The following is a 19,370-nucleotide window of genomic DNA, read 5'->3' as shown; positions in this document are numbered from 1 at the left end:
AGCATACATTACTGTAGCACACATTCATACAAAATAATAAAAAACTTTAAATAAAGTTTAGATAAGACTCGAAAATCGAACTCTATCGAACTCAATTAGATTGGAAGTTTGAATTACGTTTTCAATCTATAAAATGATGATCCAGACTGCAAATCTAAAACGTTGCTAATGAAATAAACTCGCACAAGTGTTTGAATTGTGAGTTTTGAATGAAAAAAAGTGATGACACACAGATGTGGGGCCCTTATTGGCCCCTAGCAGTGTGGAGGAGGGATCTAGATCCTGTCATTGAGGGACGGAGAGAGAGGGAGAGAGAAAGAGAGAGAGAGAGTTTGGTGGAGCAGCGGTGCTGCAGGTAAACGGCTGTTTGTCAACAGGATCATTTCCCTCATGACACACTAATGACTAATGAGCAGATTCATTGATAACTGGAGCTTCAACTCAACACAGCTGTGCGTGTGTGTGTGAGAGAGAGTGTGTGTGAGGAGAAGAACACACTCTCCGTTTGACGAGGACCCGCGTTTCCACACCAGCAACTTTTTTCAAACATTTTGTGTTTTATTTTCCAACATCCAGGATGAAGCCCAGCAAAAGAGGTGAGAATCGTTTACAGATGTGCTTGTTTTGTGTCGAGTGAATGCAGAGTGTCGTGTGAGTGTTTGAATGGTGTTTTGGTGTCTGATCACGCTGCCCATCTGCACGTCTGTGATCGTGGCGTGATTTTCAGTCTGAACGCGTGAAACGCAGATGTGCTTTTGATTCTCGCCTTTCAAAATACAGCTCATCCACGCGTTTTATTTTGATACATTTGGACTCCTTACTGAAGGGCCTTTGCAGTCTTTCCAGCTTTATTGACTTAGACGCGTTTGTTACATTGTATCATTGTGGTCTGGTGACGTCATCGCGCGTTTGTTTGTTTGGTGAATCGTTTTTTTCGCGCGTCTGCGGCCCCGTTTGTTTATTCGCGTCTGCAAACGGACTTTTGTTTGGTCGTTTTTGTATTTTGTGTGAAATGTAAGCGTTTTCTAAAAGTGAGAAAGTTGCAGTAAATGACGTTGGAGATACAGAGGTTATTCAGTCATTTGTTTTAGTATTGGCTTGCTTATGGCCCTAGTGTTTGTTTGGGTCTGCAAATTTACTACTTATCTGTTTCAATATAAATATGCAATACGAAAATCAGGAAGACGGAAATGACGTCGTATATGGAGTTCAATGAATCATTTGTTGCATTGATTTTATATTAGATTAGATGCATGAACTAATAGTTTGGTTGTGGTTTTCTGAGGTTCACACGTAACATTCTGAGGGCCAGTTTTTCCAAATCTGATTCCACTCGAAGTAGTTTAACATCTGTTTAAAAAAAAAAGAGTTTTATATAATCTCTAATGCAGGACTATTCATCCTCCTCCTTCACAAAAAACATACGTTTTCATTTTGTCAAATACATTAGAGAGAACTGCATACTGCTACAAACGATATGCAAAACTGTGACACGGATACAGTTGCAGACTGAAACATGAATGTCCAGAAGAGAGACGCGCACACGCGCACACACACTCACACAATCTGCTTTGTTAAAGAGGGACTCAGGAACTCCCACATTTTTAGCTGCTCTTTAGGGCTTCAGGTTTCAACAGGAGAAAGAAACTCTGAGCTGCTGAAGTGTGTCTGATTCATGTCTCTCCGAAACACTGAATACTGAGTAGTTATCAAACATAAATGAAAGCCTATGCTTTCCCATAACCACACTGACTGCTGTTCCTGCCAAAAATACAGTGTTTAGACACATACTGTGATTGTTACTTCAATAACACTGTGGAAACTTGGTATTATCATCACTTTCAAGAATTCAGAAGGTCCTTTCATTGTTTGGAGGAGATGCAGTTAACAATAATTGTCATATCTTTGAGTGTTGTGCAATTAATTTAAAAGCGTGTTTTTTTTTTTTTTTTTTTTTTTTTTTTTTTTGAGAATTTGATTTAACGTGAAACTTCAGATTAGTATTTGCGGTGCTTGTCCAGAGATTCTTGGCCTTGTCTAATGCTGAGAGGCTGTGACTGTTGTTTTGGGTCCCATCTGCTCTTTTAAGGGCCGTGAGGTGATGCTCAATACTTGGGTAAAGTTGGTTTTATATTCGCACATTCAGACTTCTGATAAATTCAGACTTTCCAATAAATGTGCAATAAATTTAATGTTTGCGAATTTTAAGCAGCGACATATTGACAACCAACGGTTGTCAACTTACAACATTTTTCACAGTCGATCAAAATAGGCAAGTGTTGTTTTAATGGCATATTTACTTGTGAATGTCCAATGTAGTGTGATTAACAAGGCTATTGAATACGGATGTCCGAATGTGCAAATATAAAACCAACTTTACCCAAGTTGCTCAAATATGATCCATCAGGCTTTTGAGGAAGGTTTATTTGTTCATCTCTCAATCATCATTGCATTGTTGTTTTAAAACTACAGAGATTTGATCATAAAACTAAGCATAATAATAATAATAATAATAATAATAATAATAATAATAATAATAATAATAATAATAATAATAATAATAATAATAATAATAATAATAATAATAATAATAATAATAATAATAATAATAATAATAATAATAATAATAATGGTAATACACCATCTCCCAATAATAATAATGAGAATTAAATGCATTGTGTAAGTAGTCTGTTGCACTGTTATAAAGATCTCATTGATTTACATTACAAGCATCATAATTTCATCTTTTTGGCCATATAAATATCAGCATCTGTGTCATATTGCATATTTTTGCTCAGTTTGTTCCTCTTAAATAAAATTGAGCTGTATCCTCTGAGTATGAGCTCCATATTCTCACTATACCAGACTATATGAGCCATAAAAGCCTGATGAATCAAATATGATACTCAAACACTTTTTCGTTTTCAAAAAATGATTATCAGGCTTTACAGTGGTATGTTTGTGATCAAATATTCAAATGTAAATGTTTTAGCATCAGCATATTACACACTCTATTGTGTATTGTTATTAGGGTTGCAAAATTCCGGGAATTTTCAAAGCTGGAAACTTTCCATGGGAATTAACGGGAATATATGGGAATTAACGGGAATTAATGGGAATAAACAGAGAATTTGCAAAATTACAGGTTAGCCTATAACAGGGTACTTAAATGTAGTTGAAAAGAACATCTTGCTGCATAGTTTTGGTTAAACAACCATATTTAATGCAATTTTAGTTCAATTTTTACCCTGCACATTCCTCAATCACAGTCACATGACTTATTGCAGGGCTATTGACGCCACGCCCCCTGCATGCTCTGTGCATTCCCCCAGTCCATAACATGCACATTTGATCAGAAATACAGAAAAAAACAGTAATATTGTGAAACATCAATACAATTTAAAATAATGGTTTTCTATTTTGATATACATAAATATAATTTATTCCTGTGATAAAGCTGATTTCAGCATCATTACTCCAGTCTTCAGTGTCACATGATCCTTCAGTTATCAATGTTTGAAACAGTTGTGCTGCTTAATATTTTTTATAACCTGTGATACTTTTTCAGGATTCTATAAAAATTTAAAGAACAGAATTTTTTAATAGAAATCTTTTGTTACAATATACACTACCATTCAAAATTTGGGGGGTCAGTTGATTACTTTTATTCAAGGATGTGTCAGATTGATAAACAAAAAGTGATATTAAAGTGATATTGTTAGAAAAGATTTTGAATAAATTCTGTCTTCTTAACTTTTTGTTAATCAGTGAATCCTGAAAATAGTATTACAGGTTCCAAAAAATATTCAGCAGCACAACTGTTTCCAACAATGTTAAAAACTGAGTATCAGATCAGAATATTTGAATGATTTCTGAAGAATCATGTGACACTGAAATAAATAACACATAACAATTGCTGCAATAAAAATATATTTATTTTACATATTTACTAAATTAGAATTAATTGAATGCGAAAAATAAATAACTCTTATTTCATGTTATGACCAAACAAAATTAAAAAAAATTATTTGTTTTTATATGATACTTTTTATATAAATATTATAAATTTAAATAAATTTCCCAAAATTTCCAATAAATTCCCGTAAATTCCCGTAAATTCCCGTAAATTCCCGTAAATTCCCGTAAATTCCTGTAAAGTTTCCAAATTGGAATATTTCCAAAATTCCCCAGCTTAAGTTTCCGTGGAAATTTACCGGAAACTTTCCGCCCCTTTGCAACCCTAATTGTTATATTATTGGTTATGGCTGTGTTCAGAATCATTTGCAAGAATTCCTGTTTTATCTGGTCATAATGATTATCATAATAATCAGCAGATAATGCTCCCTTGATAATGCTTGCTTGGCCCACCTGTAGAGCAGCAGATAAGCTGCCTTTCCCTCAGTTTGTGAGGGTCATGCTAAAGGTGTGAATGGAGAGAAGCTGTTCAGAGTCAATAGTCTTTTGATGTGTAAATTGAGTGCAGTCAAACGGATTTATCTGCAGGATGCTTTTAAATGACTGACCGGGATGATTCAGACGGAAGATAAGAACTGATTCTCTGTTCCTCGGAAATAAAGGTGTTCGTTTTGCAGTTTTAATGCAAGCCCAAAAAAAGACTTGCAATTCTAGTTCTAGTTCCAGTGAAATGGATGCGTTGTAGGTCGCAGTATCTTTTGTACTGCGCATTTTGCCAAATTTAGAAGATCATCTGCATATAATGTGCATACTTTGCATGGTGAACCCATTTGTGGTATTTCTGCTATTTAAGGGCATTGTAAACTTTCTGTGACCTAAACTGAATCACTTTCATTCCGTCTGCTGTTGCACTTTAAGACCAATAATATTCTGCTGCCTTCATCTTCTCAGCTTTTGAGGAGGATCAGAACGGAGACATTGAGTTTTCTGCCATGTCGGACAGTGACCCATGTGAAGACGACGGTTACCCTCTCAACCTGTCCACCAGCGGCAGGAGAAGCGGGTCTTCCACCAAACGCCGCCGCCGTGGAAACCTCCCCAAAGAGTCCGTTCAGGTTCTGAGGGACTGGCTGTATGAGCATCGCTTCAATGCGTATCCGTCAGAGCAAGAGAAACTGAGCCTGTCTGGACAGACGCATCTGTCTGTGTCACAGGTGAGCACAAAACATGGTTTTCATGCATTTAGCACAAAACTGAAGCTTTCAAGTTTGGATGCGAAAGTATCATGTATTTAAAGTTTATAACTTAATTTGAAAATTGTCCTTTACTTGACTTCATGTTTCAAACCAGTATGATGTTTTCCATGCAATTACAATTAAATTGAAGCTTTCGAGCTCAAAAGAAGGCCAAATTACCATTTGATTACCATTTAATACCAAATAAATAAATAAATTTAATTCAAACTTATTAAAGTTATTTAAGTTGTTTAAGTTAACTTATTTTGACTTAAGTTTGGGTCTGTTCCTCACCTTCCTTCAGAGGACCTGGAATATAGTTCACAAACCTGTTAATTTGGTTATGAATGTCAGTTAGGCTCATTCTGTCTAAATGAGCATGTTTTTTGCCAGAATAAGCTGCAAAGTGGACCAGACTGAGTCAATAGTCTAAGCATCAAGTTGAGTATGAGGAATATTCTCTTTCCAGTATTGTATTTTTGTGTCTTTTATCCATTCTTCACTTTTACATTTGGCCGTAATCTTCAAAGACAAGACTTTCTCACACAGTCTGCGCTGTTTTGTCCTTGAGCGAGAGCTGCGGTGTTGTCAGAGCGCAGGAATGCGGGCGGCGAGGCCTGTGCTGCATATTTCCTCTGGTCTCCATTAGAGCCAGCTGTCTGTCTGACACAGCATGCAGTTCACTGCCTTGCCAACAGGGGGTGCCACAATAGGATCCAAAAATGCATGTTTTTTTTTGTTTTTTCACCCCTTTTTCTTCAGTAGCCCCTCACTGCAGAACATACAAGATCTAGGGGGCGGAGACAGGTAGGATAAGGGATATATAAAGTGGGAGGAGTTGGATCCAGTTCCAGGGGGTGGAGACGGGTAGGTTTAGGGATATGTAAAGTGGGAGGAGTTGGATCTGGATCCATCTCATGTTCTGCAGTGAGGATCATCTCCTTTTTGACCCTATGCTAAGAAATATAAAGGACAGAATCACCAATACAATACCTCTTTAAACTGAACTTTCTTTTGTTTGTTTTTTGTTTTTGTTTTTTTTTTGTTTTTTTTGTGTGTGTGTGTGTGTGTGAGAGTCTAATGTTAAAGGGATAGTTCACCCAAAAAGGAGAATTCTGTCATCTACCAACCCTCAAGTTGTTCCAAACCTGTATATATTTCTTTGTTCTGCTGTACACAAAGGAAGATATTTGGAAGAATGTTTGTAACCAAGCAGATCTCGCCCCCAATGACTGCCATAGTAAACCCCATTGCCATAGTCAGTGGGGTTTACTCACAAGTTGGGGGTGAGTAAATTTACACAATTTTCATTTTTGGGTAAACTATCCCTTTAAGTTAATAGAATTAAACATGACTAAATCATTTATACAGTCATTTATCAGTTTCTGTGGTTTTGAAGTTGTATAAGATACTATAAAACCTATTGGCCTATAGTAGTGTTACATTTAGCTTTAGATAATGCTTTTTTCTCTGGAAATCTGGAAATATCAGGGAATTGTGAGTTTTCCAGGTCTGGAAAAGCTTGGAAGTTAATAAAATCATCAATGGTCATGGTCAAAGGACACATTCTATAGTCTGTTTCTAGTTAGTTCTAAAGTATTTCTTCAATGACTGTTTTGAGTGTGCTTCTGTTTTTTAATGAAAATGTGTTTTTTTTTTTTTTTTTTTTTTTTTTTTTTTATATATAACCCTTATCCAGTCACCACAAAGGATTGAAAAGAATGGAAATTATTGGTCAAAGTGCAGAAACTCACAGCATGAGTTAAATGCATTTAGTTAAGTCAGATTTATTTCTATAGCACTTTTAACAATTTTCAAAGCAGCTTTACTGAAAATCATGATGTTCATGTTTATAATATCTTAAAGGGATAGTTCACCCAAACATGAAAATTCTGTCATTCACTCACCTTCAAGTTGTTCAATACCTGTATGAATTTCTTTCTTCTGCTGAACACAAAAGATATTTTGAAGAATATGTATAACCAAACAGTTGTGGGACACCACTTAATTTTTATAGTATGGAAGAAAAAAAAAATACTATGGAAATCAGTGGGGCCCATCAACTGTTTAATTACAAACATTCTTCAGAATATCATCTTTTGTGTTCAGCAAAAGAAAGAAATTCATACAGGTGTGGAACAAATTGAGGGTGAGTAAATGATCAAAGGATTTTCATTTTTGGGTGAACTATCCCTCTAATATCTTCATGGCTCTATAGTAGCATTTAGGAGTTATCTTTTTAGGTGGGCATAGTGTTGCACAATATACCGGTACTAAAAAGGTATCATGATACCCTGCTATTAAAAATGGTATGATATGAAATTTTATTAGTACCAGTACTTTAAGAATGACTGCATTGTAATAAGAGGCATATTTCTTAATTTGCATCGATGTGTGACAGCAGGAGTCAGGACATGTGTGCAGAGCACTGCTTCCACGCCCTGCAGGGAATAAAATGTGCGCATGCAGCGCATGACGAGGAAAGAAACCTGCATGCACGCATGAGGAAAATATAGTGCGTGTTGGGACATTTGCGCTGTCGGACTCTGACCTGAAGCACATGCACAGAAAGCCACCTTTAGACAGCATGAGATTGCGGCTTCAGTTCTCTTTTGTGGATTACTGAGCTTGAATGGTCAAATGTCAAAATACACATCCTGGCGAGTATTCATGTAAACACAGTTGGGTATGTCTTTAGTGAACGTAAACAGTTGAGCTGGAAATCGTATGTGTTCCAGTGTATTGGATCCGTGCAGACCTTAAAGTGACAGCAGACTAATAAACCAGCTGCTGTCTGAGACTAACAAGATTAGATTATTTAACTTCTTTCTCGGATGCTACTATTAAATAGACCTACTGTAGCCTACCTGAAAAATATAAAGCACTCTTAATTTCACTTATATCTTTCTTATATAGAATGCACTGTAAACCCAAATAAGTTAACTCAAATTTGAAACAATCAGTTTCCTCAACTTTTAAGTTAAGAAATTCAAAGTTTAAGTAAGCAGAACTTTTATTTTGTACTCATACATTGTAATTCTTAACACATTTAACTTTAAAATTATGTAACCTCAATGTAAACTTTTTTTTATTAGTGCTTAGCTAGCTCTAACAAGCTAATTCAAAAAATGCTGACTTGGGAATATGCTAACATGTTAACAATAGCATGGTATAGCACTTGCTGAATGAGTACAGCAATATAAAGCATTTAACATACTTGCTCTCAAACCAAGCCACATGCAACACTTGTCACCATGATGGTAACTTTCCAAAAACCCACATTAACAAACTCTTCTAAATTGGCATAACAAAACATTAATCACTATTAGATGTCCCACTTAACATTTAATCTTGCGCACACACACAAAAAACACACTTAATTTTATCATTTACTCTCCTTTCAAGTGTCATGGGCAAAGCTTGCTGGGAAATGGAAATCCCAGCCCAGTTACAGTTAAACTTAAGTTCGTCTAAATTAAAAGAAATAAGTTCATTAAACTCGAAACAATGAAACGGTTCAGTTTACTTAAATATCAGTTCTGTGAACTTGAAAGAAAAGCACTAAATACGTTTAGTTAATTTGACTGAACTAATTTAAGTTTGTCCTACGTAAACTAATTAATTTTGAGCATTGGGGTTTACAGTGTTTGTCATAGTGTTTGATTGCATCTTTGCTTATTTTTAGTAACAAAGATAAAATAAAATGAGAACTGTATTGTGTTTTTTTTTTTTTTTTTTTTTTTTTTTTTTAAATATAAAATTTACATTAAAAAAAACCCCATTGTTTCAGGGGTTTGTTTTGTTTTTCCCATGCTATTGATTCAGTATCGAGGTATTTTAGTCGGATATTGTATTGAAGTCATAATTTAGGTATCACGACAACACTAGATGTCTGATAATACAAGCAATCAAGCAGTTGAAGTTTGATATAGTATATATCTCCTTGTATAAAAGTAATATTGTATGTATGTGGTTAAACGTTATATAATGTAAATAATTACATGGCATTTTAAGTTTCTAAAACTCTGGAATCTTTAATCTTGTTTTTAGATCTGTAATTGGTTCATAAATGCCCGCCGGAGGCTCCTTCCGGACCTGCTCAGGAAAGACGGCAAAGACCCCACTCAGTTTACAATGTCACGACGCACCAGCAAACCAGACAGATCTGCCTCCCCAGAATGCCCTGCCTCTTCAACTCGCACCTCTGTCATTTGCCCCGCACCAACATTGGACTTGAGGCTGTTGGGTAACACCGCAACGGCGATTTTGGCTGGAGCTGGTTGTTTGTCATCAGGCAGTCAAGACGGAGGTGTTCAGGCTCTGATGCAGCTTGACACACGAGGTCTGCTGAGACGAGAAGGTCTAACTGGATTTCGGAGCGAAGATCAACACCTGACAACCATCCCGCTTGCTTCTACCTCTGTCCCGACCCTGGGAGCGGTGAGCCCGAGTGGAGTCCTGTTCAACACGCCTCCTCCTACCCCACCGGAGCTGTGCGCACAAGATTTCAGCGATCTGAAGCTTCTAGTGGATGCGGCCCTGCAACGAGCAGCTGAGCAAGAAAACTGCAGACAGAAAGAGCAAACGATGCAACAGCAAGCAAACAGTCCTTCCAATGAAAGTTCAAGTGAGCTCGTCCAGAATGGCAATTCGGAGACCATCGCTAATTCCGGAGCAGAAACGCCTTCAAGGGATGCATTTGATGCTGCACCAGGCTTGATGGAGAGCGCAGTATTACCAGTATCGGTTCCTGTCATGAGCCGCTCTTTTCATCCAGGCCTTCCCGTCGATCTAAGTTCGGCCGGTGTCTCCGATGTCCTCAGCAAGAATGTGACAGATTCTGCCCGCTTTACGTCTTCTGGCACGTGGAGCGTCCGACAACCGGGTCCACCTGCGAGCACGTGGGTTTCGCAGTATGTGCATAATACGGTCACAGAAGCGGTCAATTGATTGGTGCGGAGGGGAAGAAAAACTCAAGCAGACTAACTGACTTTGAACTCTTTTTGTTTGCTCATTTTTCTCAGAAGCCTCTGGATCAGATGGAAAACTGGACGCTTTTAGTACATGTCTTTCAAAATCATTGTTATGGATGTTGGTAGATACCTGGAGATCCTCTTTACCGATGTTCACTTCAGTGGATTCAGGAGTGAAGCCTCTCTTTGAACACAAAGATGTATTTCAAAGACCTTTTTAAAACACTTTTTAAACCAAAACCTCTTACCTTTTTTAAGTACATGAAGTTTATGGGCATCCATAAAACCCTCTTTGCATTTCAGACTCTAGGATCGTCATCCTTTCAGGCAGAAACATAAGCATTCTCCAAACTCAAGAAAACCTGTGCATCTCAGGTTTACCAACAACAGCCAAGGGATTTTCATTTGAATGTTTGTTGAAGTGGCCTTACATAGTTTTTGATAAAGAAGCTCTTGCCTGTTTGCATCATTATATCCAGGGCTAGACATCTATCCGTCATGTAGCATGCTTAACTTAATTTTTTTTTTTTTTTTGTGATCTGTGAATGCAAAGACCAGCATGCAGCATTTAAATAGTCTGATTAGGGACCAAATGTGCTCTCTTAGATTTAATACTTTGCTCTGATTTTGCCTGAAAGCCACTGCTGATGAAGCCTCTACTTCTACAATCTCAGCTTTGAAAGTCTTTCCCAATAGTGTGTTTTTGTCATTATTTCCTGCACTTTATAGTTTAATTTCACCTCTTAGTCATTATGTCAGAACCGTTTATCCAGTCCCAGTCAGAATAATATCAGAGAGCTCTCTGGTGTGGCGTGATGTGCGTCTGTGCTGTGGCCTGTCGTTGGGAAATTGATCGTACTGCAGAGATCATCGCTCATGCCTCGTGTCTGTCTGAGATGCGGAGGGGAGGTCGTCTCAAAGACAGAGCTGACATTGATTTTCTTCAGTTCTCATGTAACTTGAGCTTAGAGCTGTAGCTTTATTTTTCTGATGGTATTGGGTGAAGTAGATGATCGGCATTAACAGTGTTTTACATTTTCGTAAATTCTCTAAATCACAATGTAGAAGGAGACATTATGAGGTTATAAAAATTTGTTAGTGAGTGAATTTAGACACTAAAGGAGTTTTGTGTACCTCTCAGAGATGAACTGAAGTGTTTCTTTCTTGCTCATAATCTGTGAATGTATCTAGAGAACTGACAAATATTATTTAGAAACAGAAGATTTCCAGTGTCTTCATAAGCGATTCCCTCAGTCTTTTTGGACACTAGAGTATCTAGATGGATTATGATTTAATGCTTGTAGTTTCCATGAAACTGAGAACATGTACAGGTAGTCAGATTAGTCTTTGTAGTAATGATTTTAACCTTTTAGCCTTTTTATGATGCAGTTCACATCATTTCAGTTTACTTGTTCAGAAACGTGCCATAATTCTGATTAGTTTTTCTCAGTGAGGTCAGTGAAAAGGTCAGAGGTCATGTTCTGTAGTACTGCACAGGTTACTTCTCATTGGTTTTCAGTGTGTCTCAGGTTTGTTTATTATAGTTTTCAGATTTCTCTTGACTTTTTTTTTTTTTTTTTTTTTTTTTTTTTTTTTTTTTGTGGGTTCGAGTCATTGTAATGTTACCTCTCTGACAAAACAAATGGAGTTTTTTAATTATTTCTGAGTTAAGGAATCTATAAGGTGCGTCTGTATTTTTAAGCCATGTCTGAGCTGAATATGAGAAACTGACTGTCATATTGTAGCGTCCTCAATCTGTACTACAGATCTAATTAACTCAAAACCACTGTGATCATTCGGTTAGTTACTGGAACAGTACTATCTATATTTTTCATATGCTCTATTTTTTCACCTGGTCCGAAAGGCCAATATTAATATTCCTGGAACTGTATTATTGTTATTGCAAAATGGATCTTCTAGATGACAATGTGAAACATGTAAATATCATTCAGGTTTTTGTCTGGCATAGACCTGCTTTTTAACGTGCGTGCGTGTGTGTATACATCAAATATGTGTCTCTCTCCTGTACGACCAAATACATGATGGATTTTTTTTTTTTTAAAGGTCATATGTGTGCATGTATAACTGAGGACAGTAAAACTGGCTTTTGTGCCTTACCTGCTTCCTTAGAAAACCTTTTGGACTAGTCTGTGCAATATCTGCCTTAAACATTTGACACAGAGATTTTATTTGGTGTCTTTTGTACAAACATTACAGAGAAATAAAAGCCTTGTTTTTGATATGTTTGTATTCATGTTGTGGAGAAATGAATTTCCTTTCATCAATTCGATGTCAAGAAATGACTCTGCATGAAATTGATTTCTGCATGTGAACAAATGATTTTTGGGAGTTTCACTGTAGTATGAGACCATCTTTATTTCAGTATAAAATACATCATGTTTGTATGATGGATGACTTCATGTCTGAGAGCTGCCACATGTAATCACACATTTTATAAGCCAGATATTCACAGGTTTGATGGGGAAATAGAAGTTGCAGTACCACTGAAAATTCTACACATCCCAAAGTCTGAGGAACAATTTTTTTTTTTTCTGGAGAATGTACAGCTTTGAAAGGAGATGACAGATATTTCATATACAAAATGATAAACATCTGAATATCTATCTGACTTCAAAATGTATAAGGCACTACATGTGAATATAGGGTAAAAATGTTATCTAATATATATTGCCATACTTTCCCCAGTTGAGTAATCACAATAAACTTAAGTTTTGTATTAAAATGTTATGTTTAAATATGCATGATCTAATTAAATATTTGCTCATTTTTATACATTTCCAGAACAGAACACTGTATAAAGCCAGGTTCAAAATTCTTGATTTTGTTGACATATTAGAGTAAGAGGGGATTTTGGCTTTCTCTTTTATTACTCCATTAATCCAAAAATAGTGTCATAATCCAGAAAATAAAATAAACTGTCACCATGTTTTTTAGGAATAAAATGTAATTTAAATCAGCAAATGATATATGAACAAGCCTCTCAGTAAAAATGTAATATACTTAAATATGTATTTTGGATGTTCCCTTTCAACTAGTCAAAAATATGTTATGGAAGCAAAACAGATCATCAAAATTGACCAGTGGCTAAAAAGACAATGGGTGCGTCTCAGTCAGCTCCCTAGGTCGTGTGCACTGATAATGACCATAATGATCCCTTCCGTTAAGGGAACATGGAGAGCATCAATGCTCCCAGGTTTTCACTGTGCATTGTGGGACTTTTAGGGAATGAACATTTCAGTGCACTGGAAAGATTTTGCGATTGAGACAGCAATTAAAATTGCTGACTCCCTGATCAGTGCTCTTACTACTGAACTAGGGAGCTAATTGAGATGGACCCCATTTTTCTGGTAGTGTCTTGCCTTAATACACATCATGTCTCTGATATCGATCAATGAAAAGGAGATGCTGAGAATCCTTTGCACTACATCTAAACAAGTTTATGGCATCTCCCATGTAATAGAGTTGCACAGATCGAGCCACAGCTGCTTCAACCTACTCAAACATACTGTAGATATTTCATAAGTCCCCTATAAAAACACAAAATATGCATTGTAGATGGTTTGCAATGTAATCTGATCGTACTGAATACGTTTAGAGATAGAATTACTTATTTTATAGATCACCAAATATTTGTTGCATGTTTTTCACCAGTGGATGTTCCTCATGTATGTGTTTGTAATGTGCTGTCCAGCTGTGGCTGACGTGCTCTGATCGTCTACATGTCGTCTTTGTCCTTGGCTCCATGTTTGAGAATCCGGGTGAACTCGCCATAGTTAAAGTTTCCCTTTTTGTCAATGGGAGCCTCTCTGAAAAGCTCGTCCACCTCTTCATCTGTGAAACGATCTCCCATAGTGGTCAGCAGCTCTCGCAGGTGGTCTTCGTGAATGAAACCTGTGCAGACGAAGAATAAAACATACAGTTAGAGCTAGAAGACCTTACATTTTTATATATGTATGAGATTACATTTGAATATTGAGGCATTTTAAAATTATTTTGCCAGCATTTGTGTTTTGTTTGCACCTGCATTTTGAGAAATTACTTCCATATCTTCTATTTGCTGAATGAAGTGACATTTATAAAATTCTAGTATATATATCATTTAATTTATACTCTACAGGATCATGTGACACTGCAGACTGTAGTAATGATACTGAAAATTTAGCTTTGCATCACATGAATAATTTACATTTTAAAATACACTCAAATAGAAAACACAATTACTGTATTACAGTATTACTGTATTTTTCAAATAGAAATAAATGCAGCCTGATTGAACATTTGAATTTCTGTCAATACCCATCCCTGTTTATTTTTAATTTGGACTCCATACTGTGTAACCCTCCAAGATGGTCAAACTCTTTATATTAAAGCAATGTTTGTTTTACCAGATCCTTCCTCATCAAAGCAGGCGAAAGCGTTCCTTATCACGTCCTCCGGGTCGGTTCCATTGAGCCGTTCTCCAAACATGGTGAGGAACATGGTGAAGTTGATGGGACCTGGTGCTTCACTCATCATTCCCTCCAGGTAATCATCAGACGGGTTCTTACCTGAGCACAAACGCACCAAAGGCAATGTCATTAGATGTATACAGCACATAATATTATGTCAGTTCCTCTCTGTCAGACTTACCCAAAGAGGCCAGCATGTCATGCAGATCCTCTTTATCGATGAATCCGTCTCGGTTCTGGTCAATCATGTTGAAGGCCTCTTTGAACTCTTGGATCTGTGACTGGTCAAACATGGCAAACACATTTGAAGTGGCTCTCTGTGGCCTCTTCTTAGTGGTTTTCCCCTTCGCTCGCTTGCTCGACATGTTGATGGTGTTTCAGGTCTAAGAAAAAGAGCAGAATATGTTCTTTAATATGTCTGCAAGCAACAATTACAGGGTTCAGAGTTAGCAGCGGCCATATGTTTAACCCGTTTCACTTGAAACAGGCCTTGCAACAGAATAAGCTTCCACTTGTGCTCAAAGAAGCTTGGAGCAAAAAAAATATAGAAAAATCAAGATATGGTGCAAAAAAAGGTTTCTGCATAAGTTCTTGTTTTTCAGTAATATGTTCTTAAAAACATTATAAGTAATATCACGTGCAAAATTGCTGTTTTCCTGAATATCAGCACATTTGCAAATGTGATATTGATTTTATACAACAATTCAATAAACAGTAAGTTAATAGGTTATTAGGTGACTTACATTTTAGACACAATATTGTCAATATTGTCTGTTTTTCCTCTATTTAGCCAAAGAAAACAGTTCCAAACAGTAGAGCCAATGGGCCTCATTCATGAAACTTTTGTAAATATGAGTAAATTCTGAGTAATTTGCGCGTAAAACACCTTCCCGAAAACTCTCCTCTGGATACATAAATGCTTCATAAACATCATATTTGATAGCTAAATGTATGTTAATGAATTCCAATCATTCGTAAATAGGCTGCACGTGCACGCTCATTTACAATTAGCATAATCCCCACCTACAACTATGTAAATTACGTGTCCAGGAACGCTGATGAATCTTCTGGACTCCCTTCTCAGTATGGCTCCAGTATATTGCATAAATGCAAAAGACACTAAATGGCCATATGTGGGATTAAGATTGATCAATACAATGCTGAAGGGAGGACATCATTTTGTAGGTCAAAACCCGGAAACAAGTTGCATTTTAGCACTTCCGGTTCCATCGTCCTGAAATCAGCAGGTTTTTTGAATGAGTGTTTGGTTAAAATACCTGAACGAAGGTCTGTGGTGAACACAAGCTCAAGATATTTTCACATTTCAGAAAACATTCAAAAGTAACATTCTCATAATGTTTGCAAAATGGAATGTTCCCTTAACCTTTGCACAACCAAGAAAAAACATTTTAAAACATTCAACGTTTTGAACGTCCAGAGAACATTCAGATATAACATTGTCATAACTTAATGGGAACAAAACATTCTTAGAACATATTTTAACTCTCGGAAACACTCACATAAGCACTACACGGCTGAGAGCAGGATTGTAATGAATTTTTGAATTTGAGGATTTATAGACAGACCAAAAGTCACTTTAAAATGCGCCTTTTAAGACTGATTTAGTTAGCTGTCACCCCTATACGATTAACTCCAAAGTGGTTGTGATTTAAAGATATTAATCAACTTTGATCTAGGAAAACATTTTGTAAACAGAGCAGATTCCTAAAGGCCTATAATGCCGTTAGCATCAGAGAAGATGTTACAGATGATTTCTGTTGAGTCCCATGTGAACAGCAGCACATTTCATAACCATGACATTTATCAATACATCATTCATTGTGAATGAGTAATTCATGTTATATGGAAGACCACAGTCAGCTAACACTCATTTTCATGTCTGTGTTTTTATTGCTCTTGTATTCATAGCTTCTCAATGTCTGCTCAATAAAGCAACCAAATGCTGTGGGATGATCCAATCATTCTTTCTATATCAGTCCTGGTCCATATGCAAATAACCTGCTCAGTGTCTTTATAAGGCATTAATCTCACACTGAACAGCAGCACTAACCCAGCTAACAAATTATGTTCTAAGAACATTTTGCCAACATTCCCATTAAGTTAGGAAAACGTTATTTCTGAATGTTGTTTGAACATTCAAAAGGTCTAGTTTTTAAAATATTTTACTCTTGTTTGTGAACTTTAAGGGGAAATTCCCTTTTATCCTTCTGCAAACGTTATGGGAATGTTACTTCTGAAAAACATTTAAAAAAAAAAAAAAAAAAAAAAAAAAAAAAACATTAGAAGTTTTAAATAAAATATTTCATAAAAAAAGTTCCATAAACAATGTATAAATAATGTTTTTGTGCTAACGTTTTGATAAACATTTATAAAGACCAGATAACTTTGAACGAACATTCTATTAATGTTACTGGAAGAACGTTTGTTCATAACCTTAAGAGAACCTTGTCAGAACATCAGCTAAGGTCTGAGAATGTTCACTGTTAGCTGGGAAATTATGAATATGCCAAAAGTCTAATGTATCTCCAATAATTGCTTAACTTATTTTTGGTGTAAAATTACCTTATTCTCTATTTTAAACTTTCTGACTGCATTATTCCTGGCTGTCCTGTGTGCTTTGTGAGTATGAAGTAGGAATAGAATTGATGTAACTGATTAACTAACTGCTTATTTTCAGGCTGTGTGTGTGGTTCAGTTAAACTCTATATTATGGGGACAAAATGTCCCCACAAAAATGGCAATATCCAAAATCCTTGTCCTTGTGGGGACATTTTTTGGTCCCCATGAGGAAAACAGCTTATGAATCATAGATTTTTTGAAAATGTAAAAATGCTAAGAGTTTTCTGTGACGGGTAGGTTTAGGGTTGGGAGATTGAAAATACAGTTTGTATAGTGTAAAAATCATTATGTCTATGGAAAGTCCCCATAAACCATGAAAACCCAATGTGTGTGTGTGTGTGTGTGTGTGTGTGTGACCGCATCATCAGAACACAATGTCCAGCTCGACCACAGGATTAAATGCAGAAACAGACCGGAACAACTGCCTGAAGGACATCAAACTCTCTTCCCTACAAGACATTTTCATGCCCTCATTGAGTATGCCTTAATATACTGAATAAGACAATATTCTTTGGTTTTAATTGAAATTGGGTTAAACGTGGGTTTAAATATTGTTTTAATTGTCAATCAGTTTTTGTTTTTTTATGTCCTCAAATTCAATGTCACATCCTGTTACTTTTTCTTAAAACCAATTTAACTAATAAAAATGAATCTGGAAGTGACATCATTATGTTGGGAAATCAGCAGCACAAACAACATCAGATGAATTCTGTGTTGTTAGTTGGTTTGTGTCTCTCAAATCAACATTTCTGAACTTCAAGTTGATGTCCTAATGTACTCTAACTGTCAATCACTCATTTTAGCTGCATGTTATGAACATCCATGAATGACCCAAACACTGTCACATTGTCCCCTCATTTGTTTGTTGCATCTTGGCAAACATCTACAGAATTCAGAGAGACACTAACAAGTGAATTTGCTTCACTAAAACTTGGGCAGTTTGACAACAGTAGAGTTTGGTCACCCTCTGAATAAAGACTACAAAAATCTAAAACAACATCATGATATCCCTATAGTTGCTTTCTTGATGTCTGTTAATGAGTTTCTTCTGCAATCATTTCAAGTCCTGTCCTCCAGCCAATGGTTACGTCATGGGTCTCACCTCTGACTTTTGACCTCAACGGCACACTAACAAAAAAGCCAAAAGCTGTATTCCAGATGAAGCGCTTGCGGCCAAGTCACAGCTTCATGCAAAGTAAAACATTATTCACTGAATAATTAAAGTTTATATCATTTGTGACCATCATTGAGGAGGACAAAACTCCTGGATCTATAACAGAAATGCACTGAACTGCATTAGAAAGCAGTATTCACTCACTGTACACTAAAAAAAGTCCTAACATGTCCATATCCTTTCCTCAGCAGTATGAGAGATGATCCTGGATCAGTTTTAGCTCCATAACCCCATCATACGTCACCAGCTCCATCCAGATCTTTCCTCAGTGTCCTAAATTTATCCAGAACTTCTGTGGAAAGACTTCTTAGCACACAAAACCAATCCAAAGCACAATAAACTCACCTTTCCTACAGCTGATAGATTGTGCTGTCCACTGGACGGTGTTTTTGTGCTGGAGAGTGAGACAGTTAGACTTACGGGACACAAAAGTTTCTTCAGAGCATCAGCTCGAGTAATGCGTCCCTCCCATTTTACTCTCAGCCAATCAGAGGTCTCTGTTCTCCCAAACAGAGCCGGCCCACAGCAGGGATTTAGCCATATAAGGGCAAAGAATGTTCAGGCTGTCTTTGTGTGTACGCCACACAGAGAATGAGAAACCAGGGAGGAATCAACATGAAATGACAGGAAAAGAGATAAGCTGCCTTATTTAGAAAGAACTGGCCTCTCATCATGAGGGATGGATGTGTTTGTGTACATTCCACAAAACCCATGGTTTAACACACCTTGGATGGACAGTGGTCTTGCTAAATCTACCACTGATCACTGAAACTCTATCAATCTTCATTACAGAGATCTGTTCCCTCACACATTATTAGAGAACTCTGTTTATATTAAATAACTTTTATGTGTGACAGTTGTTTGGTTATTGTCTTCCAATGCCATTAAGTGTGACATGAGCCATGAACCAAACAAGACAGAGAGTTATTATTATGGAAGTTATTATCTTACTGTTCTTGGAAGA

General features: G+C 36.6%; 2 protein-coding genes across 2 annotated transcripts; one reads left to right on the top strand and one right to left on the bottom strand.

Moving 5' to 3' along the window:
• The first annotated feature begins 266 nt into the window (after positions 1–266).
• On the top strand, positions 267–12,363 carry LOC125274075 (homeobox protein TGIF2). Its single transcript, XM_048200134.1, has 3 exons — positions 267–596; positions 4,867–5,129; positions 9,201–12,363. Exons 1-3 carry the CDS (start codon positions 578–580, stop codon positions 10,098–10,100), a joined length of 1,182 nt encoding a protein of 393 aa, XP_048056091.1. The 5' UTR covers positions 267–577; the 3' UTR covers positions 10,101–12,363.
• A 116-nt stretch (positions 12,364–12,479) lies between these two features.
• On the bottom strand, positions 12,480–18,907 carry myl9b (myosin, light chain 9b, regulatory). The gene is made up of 4 exons (XM_048200135.1): positions 18,752–18,907; positions 14,774–14,975; positions 14,530–14,691; positions 12,480–14,035 (listed from the first exon to the last, which is right to left on the bottom strand). The coding sequence occupies exons 2-4, from the start codon at positions 14,955–14,957 to the stop codon at positions 13,860–13,862; spliced, it is 522 nt and encodes a 173-aa protein (XP_048056092.1). The 5' UTR covers positions 14,958–14,975; positions 18,752–18,907; the 3' UTR covers positions 12,480–13,859.
• Between the last annotated feature and the right edge of the window lie 463 nt (positions 18,908–19,370).

The sequence above is a fragment of the Megalobrama amblycephala genome, linkage group LG8 (assembly GCF_018812025.1).
Source record: "Megalobrama amblycephala isolate DHTTF-2021 linkage group LG8, ASM1881202v1, whole genome shotgun sequence".
In the NCBI taxonomy this organism is placed as follows: Eukaryota; Metazoa; Chordata; class Actinopteri; order Cypriniformes; family Xenocyprididae; genus Megalobrama; species Megalobrama amblycephala.
The sequence above is the reverse complement of the archived record's forward strand: the minus strand, read 5'-3'. Positions and strand labels throughout refer to the sequence as shown.